This window comes from Vigna umbellata, chromosome 1 (genome assembly GCF_029865625.1).
Source record: "Vigna umbellata cultivar VRB3 chromosome 1, Vumbellata_1.0, whole genome shotgun sequence".
Classification (NCBI taxonomy): Eukaryota; Viridiplantae; Streptophyta; class Magnoliopsida; order Fabales; family Fabaceae; genus Vigna; species Vigna umbellata.
In genome coordinates, this window is record NC_142165.1 from 71,365,299 (window position 1) to 71,376,713 (window position 11,415).

The following is an 11,415-nucleotide window of genomic DNA, read 5'->3' on the forward strand; positions in this document are numbered from 1 at the left end:
ATTGTGAATTTAAGACTTTGCTCTGACCCCCAGACCAGTTTGAGCATTAACGAAGGAGGACTTGGACTAAAGACGAATGTAGTTACTCGTGCGACTAAGGAGTAAAAGTGTGAAGGGGTGATTTGTGGAGTTACTTGACTCCACACCCGAAACATTTTAGCGCCCACCGTGGGACCCGAGTGATTCAGAAGACCCAATGATGACCACGAGAAACATGAGCTCAGAGGACCCGACGAAGATTATTATAATGCTTCAAAAACATATGACAAAGAAGCAACAATGTTATGAGGGGGAGTTGGCCGCCCTTAGAGCTGAGAATGCGGCAAGGGCCGCCAAGGAGAAGATTGTCGAAGAAGGGGACAAGATTGTTCATGCGGAATGAACAAAGCAGAATTTTGTGTCGGTCAGCACCAGTCAAGCTACTAGCACGAAGGGTAGGGAAAGTGGGACAAATATTGTCCTAGAGGAAAGTACTGTTATTAGTAGGGAGCACCATATGGTGAAGACGGAGTATACAACTAGTATATTGCCATTCGTCCCAGCTATAAAGGAGGTCCACATTTCGAAGCACTTCGCTCCCCCTAACTTCAAGATGTATGATGGTTCGACATACCTTGAGGACCACCTAAAGATGTTCATTAAACAAATGACGTTCTACACTGAGAACGATGACATCCAGTGTCGTGCTTTCTCCTTGTCTTTGGAAGGAGAAGCGTTGGAGTGGTTCAATTCTTTGCCACCAAATTCGATCGAGCATTTTGCGAGCATCAAGTGCATGTTCGGGCTTAAGTTTGCAGGAAGTTGGGCCCAAGATCTAAATGCTTTCTCCCTTATGAGTCTCGAGCAAGGAAAGGAAGACTCATTGAAGACCTTCATGGTCAAAAAATCGTGCGGCGAGTGAAGAGCTTCAATCCTGAGTTTTCCCTCCAACATGTGTTGACGACTTTCATGGATCGATATCAGAAAACTGTCGGTGCCAAAGACAATGGAGTAACTTAAAAACGGACTGCAAAGTATGAAAGTGTACTCTAAGAAGTTACTCGACCCACACACAAGAAGGTTAAATGCAAAGCTCCTAATCAACCGAAGAAAAAAACAGTGGGACACTACAAATAAGTCATTCAACCACACCAAGCCTTCAATCAATGTGAGAAAAAGTCAATTGACTAAGATATTCAATTTATTTACACTAAGTGACAAAACTCCTAAAAGCATTCACAAGACAAACTCTCTAAGTTCTCACGTTGTCTAACATGTCATAAAACCTAGGGCATTAAGCATGAGCCTCGGCTTGTTCAACTGCCCCAAGCCTCAAAACAAGGGTAAAATTTTATCAAACACAAGCCTAGTGTCATTTAACTATATTAATTAATCGTCAAATCATAGGCTCCAAAAGATCAAGTTCATACCTTTAAGTCATTCATACACATCAAATTCCAAAAAATCAAATATGTAAGATATATAAAGATTAAATCAATTGACTTCTCTTTGAGTACAAGCCTTAATTAGGTCCTCATCCACTCACAAAACAACCCTGAAAAAATTGGCTAAAAGCCTAAGAGATTATAACATTAAGATAATATACACTATTGTTCAATGTGTACGGACTGACCACACTGTTCTCCATATGCCCAAAAAATTGTGATGATTGATATCTAATACCCAACATGCATCACTTAAGTTTGTAAAAACTAAGATGGTATCGAGACAACCCAAATATTACCACAAAAGGCCTGTTTTGTCTCTAACTATATATGTTAACATACACTTAAACATGAATTTCAACGATGGAATTGGAATTCTGAGAAACGGCCATGGATACGACATCGAGCTTTTCTTTTTGTTGTAATCTTGTAAACCTTCCATATCATAAGGTCAAACTCCCATTATGCCATAAGACTTCACAATCCCACTCAGTATCATACAAAATATCTTGTATAATCAAATATTAAATACACAAGGTCAATAATTGATTACACAATTCCCTCTGTCAACATTAGTCTAGATCAATTCCCCTGTAGAAGTCTTTATAATCACATCTTAATAATGAGAATGAACTTGTAATGAAGATTTCCCCTTCTAAAAACACACACATATTGTAAGACCATAACTCATTACAAGAACAATGAGAAAAAACTGATTTATCGGTGCTTAAAGATTAAAAAAAATGTTGTTCCATGAATGGGTATAAGGAATTGGTGATAAAGAATTGAATAATTAAAAATAGGATTTTATAAAAAAAGTGAAGGGAACTAAGAGCATTAAAACTGAAAGTGGGTGGGGGGCAATGAATTAATAATAATAAGTTTAGATATTAATTAATCTGTTGGGCAGGATATTGTGAAACTGGGTGAAATGAGGTGATAAGGTGGGAGAGAATTGGAAGAAAGGGTAAGAATTAATTGGTGAATTAATTGTGAGTTACACGAAGTTCGAACAGCACCATTTATGCGGGTGCAGATAATTTATGTGTAAGTAGGGTAATTACAGAGAGACAAAAGCAAAGGCCTGTGACGTTATTAATGATTTGCACATCCTAGGGTTGTGTAAGTAGATGGGTCTCACTCACTCTACCATCTTCCATCTCAATTTACTACTTCTTACGACAACCCATGTGAATTCTCCAACTTCTTGGTAACCTAAAAACTGTTACTGTTATACTGTTACTATTACTGTGCTTACCCCAGTGGCTCAGCATTCTGCATTAACTCAACCACACTGTGATTTCACCAAGTCAAATAACCATTTTTATATCTTATGGTATTGTCGTGTTTGTGTGTACTAGGGTACGTACGAAGAAGCATGTAGGTGTTCGATTTTAGATGTCTTCTGTGTAATAAATTTTTCACTTCATCTCTCGACAAATGTCATCGTCAACCGTCACATGGCATGGGTTTCAATGACCCTGGAAACTTTCTTAGTCTTCTAATAAGGGGACCGCTTTTTCGCTACCCAGCTCGCGCTAGCAACCTATTCTACAGCTCCAACACTCACATATATTAATATCTATTTTTATAAAATAAATTTAAATTATTTTATAAGATTAGACAGCTCCTATCCTCGTATATGTATCGACATATATAATCTTTAATGTAGTTCATATATAGCTAGGGCATGACTCCTATACGCACATGCAACAAGTGTAGAGTACATATACTTCCTTTTAGATATTATGTGCGTTTTGTGGACAATATATGAATGCAAAACTTCAAAGTTAAGAGTGTTTACTTTTGATATACATCATCAGTGCGAATAATTCGTGTAAAATTTTATTGATTAACGTATACGAACGAATTCGTAGCTGACCAAAAAAAGAAACGAACGAAGTGGTCACTTTTTTTGTTTATTCAAATTTAGGAACTTTTTAGTGGAATGTTAAGTTTCAATAGGCCCTAAATAATATAAAATTGACCAAGGTATTACAATTTATTACGAATAAAAGAAACAACTAATTTATCAATCTAAAGATGTTCATAATATATAGTAGACTAGTTTATACAATTTATTTCACATACTTTCTGTAATGTTTTGTTTGTGTGTGTGTGTGTATATATATATATATATATATATATATATATATATATATATATATATTTAAAAGTTTTTATTAAGAATCTCATAAAAAATAGTATTGAAGGATAAAAGTTAGATTAAATGTGGAAAAGAATGAAGTAAAAAGAAGACTAAATAAATAAAAATGATAAGTAAATAAAAGAGATAACTAATTAAACAGGTTAATGAAAAGTTACTAACTCATTCACTCGAGCTTAGACACATATTTCTAACACAATCATAGACATGTCTAACATAAATTTCGATGCTCAGATATCGTAAACTGATCCAACAAAAAGTAAGGCAATTGGGATTTGATGTACTTATGGAGGAGTAAATTACTTAAAACAAGTTAATTTTATAGCATTCAAAAAGTCAATATATTTGAAAACATTCTTGAAGGCTATAATTGATATAATAATTACCGTAAAGGTCTCAACAACCTAAACATGGTGATTTTATTGTTACATGTCTCTCGTAGGTATCCTAAATGCTTTGAGTTTTCTTCATGTATATTTAACTGCTTAGTTTTTTTTTTTTAAAAAAAGACATTTTCTACCTAACTGTTTTCAACAAACGGAGGTTTTAAAATTGTCTTCGGAATTCTGTCCTAATAACATGTTGTGCTAGAGTTTTTGTATACCTAATTGTTGGTTATCCGAAAAGGAAAAGGGACTAATAAATGGATTCTGCAAGGCCTAATTAATTGTATTAAATATTAATTAGATTTTCACAAAAAATGTAGCCAAAAATCGTTCATAATTATGAAGCCAGGCTAGTTTGGTCCCATGTAATTAATCAATTCGAGAGACGTAAAGTAGAGGCAACTAAATCTAATGTGGTCTTTCTGGAATTAGAAAAAAGTTAAAATAATAACGGAGTGCCATAACATTAAAGAAATGTATCTGTATATTATAAACCAAGACATATAGCGATATATATTTTTCTTTCATACTTTAATATACAACCATTTCATTTCCTAATATTCTATCTAAGTTGCATCACACATGGTCTCGTGTATCCCACTAGCAATGATAAATATCAGGATGAGGAGAGAGAGACTCAATCATAATCTCTCTCTCTATACTATAGTATTCATAATTTGCTACATATTTTAACCACTAACGTTATAAATTTTTCTTAAACTTAGCCAGCCAACACATGATGTTATTTAAATAAATTAATTATGTTTTTTTTTAAGTTTAACCAGCATATGTTCTCTGATAACGCAAACTAAATGAATGTAGCAATTGTTAGACATTTAATATAAAAGGCATCTCTACACCACAACTTAATTAATTAAAGAACCAAACAGAAAATGTATTAAAAAGGTATATGACTCATTTAATTAAATAATGAAAATATATATAACTATTTATAGTTTGAGAGCATAAATATTACGCAACCAAATATCATAGATCAAAGCCTTTACCAACTAGTTTGAGTGGACCATGACCTCAAGATTTTGATTACATCATCCATGGATTTTCAAATTTGATTCTTCTTCTGTCGTTCTAAATGTTTCGAAGTAACAAAATGTTACTAGTTAAGAAAAAAAAAACATTTATTTTCAACTTTTAAGACTAATTTATTACAAGAAACATATAAATAAAAACTTTTTCTTTTAATTTTTCCTTCAACATAAAACTTTATTTAAAAGAGTAAATTTGTCCCGAGAAGACTAAATTTTCAATCACTTAGACTAACGTACTTTAGCTATTTATCTCAATTAATAATGTTTTATTACCTTTAAAAGAAAAAAAAAGAAAGTAGAAAAAAAAAGAAATGGGAAGATGAATGATGGTGGGTGCAGGCAAGGCAAGGGTGAGTGAGTCTCTGGTGAAGAGAAGTGTTCTGGAATTTGGTTGGACCTCACCACCACACGAGAAAGAACAAGGCCATGTGAGGCCGCACGTGGGAAACCGAATTTCGCGCGTGGGGTCCATCGCAGGACCATCGTTAGCCGCACGATTTGCTGACTCACACTCGGATTTACGATGGGGCATGACGCAACCGATCCGATCCCGTGACAGGAGCGAACAACTGTCGGGATTCGAGGATTACTAGGACACGTGTATGCAACGCAAGCCGTTCATAAATCTGGCTGGTGCCAGCCACTGACAGACACGTGCGTGGGCCGCTCCACGACAAACAAGGGCCTGGCCCACCGGCCCGTACACGCCAAACTAAAACCGAGTCTCCCTCCAAAATCCACACGCAAAATACACATAATAACCTACAACCAATAAATAGCGGAAATTATTTCATATTATATATAAGCAGTGCATGTGAATAAAAAAAAATATTATTATTATTTATGTTTTGTTCGGCGCGCTAGCCACTTGAAAATGGGATCGGCTGGGCTCGGCTCTCATGGCCCGTTTCTTGAACTTTGCCTTTTTCTCCATTCATTTATAGCCCTCCCCCTTTTCTCATTCCATGCCATTCTCTTCCACTCCCATCATTGTTTTCTTCTTTCCTTTCTTTCTCTTCTTTCATTTGAAAAAATCTATCATATTTATTAGTATTTTCTTCCTTTGGGACACAAAATCGTGCTAAAAATTAATGGGTTGCAGGGACATGAGAAAGGTGAAGTGGGGGAAGAGGAGGAGGAGGCAAGAGGGTGTGGAGAGGAGGATGAAGAAGCTGCAGCGCCTGGTTCCCGGTGGCGCCGGAATGAACCCCGACCGGCTCTTCCTTAAGACGGCGGAACACATCTTAAAATTGAGGATCCAACTCAATGTGCTGCAAGCTCTTTCCAAGGTTTTCAATGCTTGATGATGATATTCATTATTATTTAGTAGCTAGTGAAGCATTGCTATATCAAGTTGTACCATCATTGTTCTTATATGTATTCATCTATTATATTTATTTTTATCAATTAATGCCTATGCTAATTCCTTTCTGAGGTCAATTGGGCTCGCTTACTTTCCTTTCTCTTCACTTCCACATTTTTTTCTACAACAGCGTTCAGATTATCACACATTTATTTAATTAAATCTGGGGCTTAACAAAATTTTGTGTTTGTTTTTGTATTCGTTCTTATTATTTAGATTAGTAGTCACTTAGTCTTTTACTAATTGGTGTTTAGAAATACTGAAAAAGAAAGGAAATTTTGATAAAATCCGAAGCATGAATGAAAAAAAAAATTACTAGAATGATGTTTGAATAGAGTTTCCCACTCTTTGTTAACTTGACTATTCAGTTTAATTGATTAGTCAGACAGACACCACACCTCTTAGTTGTCTTCCTTAAATCCTATCTTTGACCTTCTTAATTTTTCATGTCATTCAATGTTGATGCATTAGAAAGCAATATAAATGAAGATACATTGTTGCGTACTGAATTTAACTTAATATAGGATCTGATTTTGTCATGCATATATGTAATGCTGCATTTTCTTTTGCGTTTTGACATACCCATAACCACGGTTTACTGTAGTACTTTGCTATTTCTTAACTTCGTTTTTAAACTATTAATTAGTGGTAAAACTTCATACTAACAGCCCTAAAAAATTACTTAGGTTTGTAATTTTTCTTTTTTCTCTTTCAGTTTTCATATACGAATCACAAACGAGTATTCATGTATACAGTAATGTAGCCAACCAATCATTGATTGGTCTTAATTTGGTTAATTACCAGTGAGCAATCTAAACAATATTATCCGAATTGTTGGTTAGAGTCTAAAGATAGTGGTTACCCCACCAAACCTCTGAAAAAAAAAATCCTGATAATAGGGTTTGTGTACCCCTTTTCCTACCACTTTACGTTCTTTGAGGAGGTAGTTGCGCACTTACATTTTCATGTTACCCAACAGGAAACTTTTAAAGTACATTAGTCTAAAAGCAATGTACTTGTGGCTAACCGAACCCTAATTTTACTTCTTATACTCTCTCTTTCGGATACACCAATTCATCGCTCTGGTTTTATGTTGTAGGACGTAGTACAAAGATAATTGATGTATAAGAACATAGATCAATGTAAATGCGCCTTATATGCAACTGTGATACTAAATATTCGTAACCACGCTGGGGCGACCTACAATTGTTATATAATCTCAAAACTAAATAAAATAGCAAACCTAAGGTGACCGGACAAACCATCACTTTTATACTTTTCCGTAGTATTTATATGGCAAACAAAGTTCAATATAGTAATTTTGAGATCGGATTAGTAGTTAAATTGAATCACTAGGGTCGACTTAAAAATAGAAGTTTCAGTAGTTGACAACAATAAAAACCATGTTGGTGGTACTTTTATTGTCTTGTAAGGGAAAATATTTAACTAGAGCTAATTACGAATTGAACTTTTTTAGTTTAGATGTAAAGGAGATTTAATAAAATATACTGGATAATTCATATCCATCCTAATCAAATCAATTTGGTTTAGATTTCTTTTTAGGCAAATTTAAATTATATTAAATATAGACTAAATTCATTTTCTCAGTTAGATTAAATCTATGATCAATTTAATAAATTTGACCTAAGATTAAATCTACTTTAGTTAGATAATGTCTTAATTCAATGTATTCAAACATAGATCCAACTTACTTGGTCTAGCTTGATTAAGATATCTTAATTCCACAATACTTTTAGTAAATTTGGATTCGATTAGACTCAACTCGATCTAACCATCCAACCTTATTCTCTTCAATTGGCATGACATATATCCAGAAAAATTTAACTTGGGTTTGTGTTGTCTCAACTTAACTTCAACTTAGATTGAATTAGCTCAATTTGTGCTCGAATCGACTTTGCTCGACCTTTGGTTTAATACAACTTAGCTCATCCTGAGGCCAAACTAACTCTGCTTAACTAGGACAACTTGAGTTAATTTAGGTCTACATTGGATTGACTCGACCTATACTTAAGCTAATTCAACTTGACTTGGTTCCAACTCAACTTAGTCTTGATTGGACTAGACTTGACTTGGTCTCAACTCAACTTGATCTTGATTGAACTAGGCTTGACTTGGTCTTGATGGGGTTAAGCCTTGATGGAGCTAGCCTAACTTGGTCTTGATTGGACTAGGCTTGACTTGGTCCTGACTTAACTTGGTCTTGATTGGACTAAGTTTGACTTGGTTTTGATGGGGTTAGGTCTTGATGGAGCTAGCTTAACTTGGTCTTGATCAGTTAGGCTTGAGCTGATCTTGATAGGTCTAGGTCTTGATTGAGTTAGGCCTGACTTGGTCTTGATGGAGATATATTCGACTTAGTCTTGATCAGAGCTAACTCAATTGAACATAAATTAGTTATGAATAAAATGAATGTGACTTAATTGAATGTGGGCTTTTTTCGATTCGATTCAACTTAAGCTTATATTGATTTGGCTTAACTTATACTTAGATTAACTCAATTCATATTAAGTCTGACTCACTAAACATGAACTTGGACTAAACCAGGTTAATCTTAGATGAGTATGATTCGATGCTACCTTAATACTAGTCTGACCTATTATTTCATAACTTAAAAAATGAGCTAAATACACTTTGATTGAGTTTTTTTTTTAAATTATTCAATTTGTTTCCATTCAAATTCAATTAAATGAATTGAACTTAAAATTTAAAATTATAAATTTAAATTTAAAATAGATCTATCTAAATAGATTTAAAGTAATATAAAATTTGAATAATTATAGATTGAATTTGGTAACTTGAAACAACAAAGTTATCGTGGCCAAATCTAAGATTCAAAGTGATGGAAAAACTGGATAGTCACAATGTTCGATTGTTTCTAAGTTGACCTGCCAAAAAATAGTCATGTGGACTGATGTGCATAAAAGTTGCATATTATTTTATTGAGTTTGTTGCACATAATTTGCTAACCTATGGGACAATTAGCATGGTTTCGGTGTGAATTGTGAGACCGAGACACTAACCTTCGACTGGTGTGCTTCGCTTGTCTTCTTCCAGTTTAAACTGATCGGTCACCTTCAATATTGGCCGCTCGGTTGTAAAAGAGGGAAGGTACCTGCAAAAGACACTCTGACGCTCAAGTTAGGAGTGATTTTATAAACTGTTTGTTACAGTTAGATATTGAAGTCCTAATAGGACGTATTGTAGTATGAGTTGAATCTGACTTTACCTCAAACCTAACCCTTATTTATAGAGTTTAAAGGAATCTAAATTAATTTACCTCTTAATGGTCATTAATGCAAACCTTAACGGTAACCGTTATCACATTTATTTGTGCATTAAATCTGTTCAACAGTTGTCAAGACCGAACGACAAGAGGTTTGCCGAGACCGACCGGCTGAGAAGCTGATAGACCAATACCGATGGGTTGCGTGCAAGTGCATAGTAACAAGCACATTGATAAAAACATTGAAAAATGAAAAAAAAAAATAAAGCCACAAAATTTCCTAATATCATTCATATGTCGTAATATCATGTTAATGGAGTTCTGCCCTCGCTGGTTGGTTTCCAACTTATGAGGAAACGTTCACCTAAACCGCTATAAATTAAGGAAGGATTGCAAATCATAGGATGGTTGAAATGATAAAGTTCATTGCATTAGGCGAAATAATTCAAGACAAAACAATTTCTCGTTGAATATTGTATGTGTAAAAGAAAGAAATCACCATACAAGTTACTGTCAGTTTTTTAATTTTTCACGATTTTGATTTTAAAGAAAAGAAAAAATATTTAAATTATTTTAGATCTCAGTTATTAAATAATATAAAATTATTGAATGTGATAGAAATATATTATTTTATTAATAAAAAAATTGTCTATAATATTTTTTCATAATGATATTCTAACTTTTCTTATTATAAAAAAACCAAAATAAAAGTTATCTTTTCATACTTGAAACTTCCATTTAACAATCTCCAGATAGTGACTCTGTAAAAAAAAACATTATAAATGTTGTCTCAAATTCTCTGATTTTTGTACCCCAATAATATATGAAAAATAAAATTCCCAAATAACACAATTAGTCCATCTTTATACATTTACAATGATTTTTCTTAAGACCAAAATTTGGTCGCCAAAAACTTAAACTCTAAGCCTATCTTAAAGTATGACATCGAAAAATCAGTTACACTTCGTTATTTTGAAACTGAATTCCAAGATGAGTTTTCCATATTTTTACCTCTTTTTTCGGTCTTATATAAAAAGGAAAAAAATAAAATTAATTAATATAAAAATTCATAGTTTAAAACTAAAATATTAATTTTAATATTTTTTGGAATAACTAATTTATGAAAGATATATTTTAATTAATTTTAATAAATACTTTTAGATTTGATAGATAAATAGTATTGAACTATTTATTTTATAATAATTTTAATTTCAAGTTTTAACATGAAGAAAATTTTACTTTTAAGCATATCCATTTAAAACTATTTTCAACTTTTGCGTAATTACATTTCTATTTTTAAAAATTCATTTAATTAGTTTGCTATCAATAAAATACTAAATAAATACATTTCAAAATTATTTAATAAAAATATTAATTTTAAGTGAATGTGAATTAGAATTAGTTTTACATTCACTCAAAAAAAAAACACCGCTAGTTTTCTTTTGAAAACTTTTTCTTAGAAAATGCATATAAATTTTGCTATAAATAATAATTTGTAAGAAATTGCTGCAAAATATTTTGTAAAACACATTTTTGACATAAAATTTTGTAGAAAATCGTTGTAAATTTTATAATTTTGCAAGAAATAATTATTCATGAAGACATTATTGGCCAATTAAAACTCTTAAGAAAAATAAAAAGAAAAAGTTTATGTTTTGCAAAATTTTATAATAAATTTGTAAGAAAATTTTCATGAAATATGAAAATTTCTATTAGTAAATTATTATAAGAAAATATTGTGTATTGTAAAATTTGAATTTAATATAATGATAACATTCTATA

The 11,415-nt window shown here is 32.6% G+C and overlaps 1 protein-coding gene across 1 annotated transcript; it reads left to right on the forward strand.

The window, feature by feature from the left end:
* Positions 1 to 5,963: 5,963 nt before the first annotated feature.
* LOC148206206 (transcription factor PAR2-like) lies at positions 5,964 to 6,466 on the forward strand. Its single transcript, XM_088113044.1, has one exon. The coding sequence runs from the start codon at positions 6,118 to 6,120 to the stop codon at positions 6,328 to 6,330; it is 213 nt and encodes a 70-aa protein (XP_087969170.1). The 5' UTR covers positions 5,964 to 6,117; the 3' UTR covers positions 6,331 to 6,466.
* The last annotated feature ends 4,949 nt before the right edge of the window (positions 6,467 to 11,415 follow it).

What these genes read in the sequence shown, in the direction of transcription:
- LOC148206206 (XM_088113044.1), top strand. Translation starts at nt 6,118, where the DNA reads ATGGGTTGCAGGGACATGAGAAAGGTGAAGTGGGGGAAGAGGAGGAGG.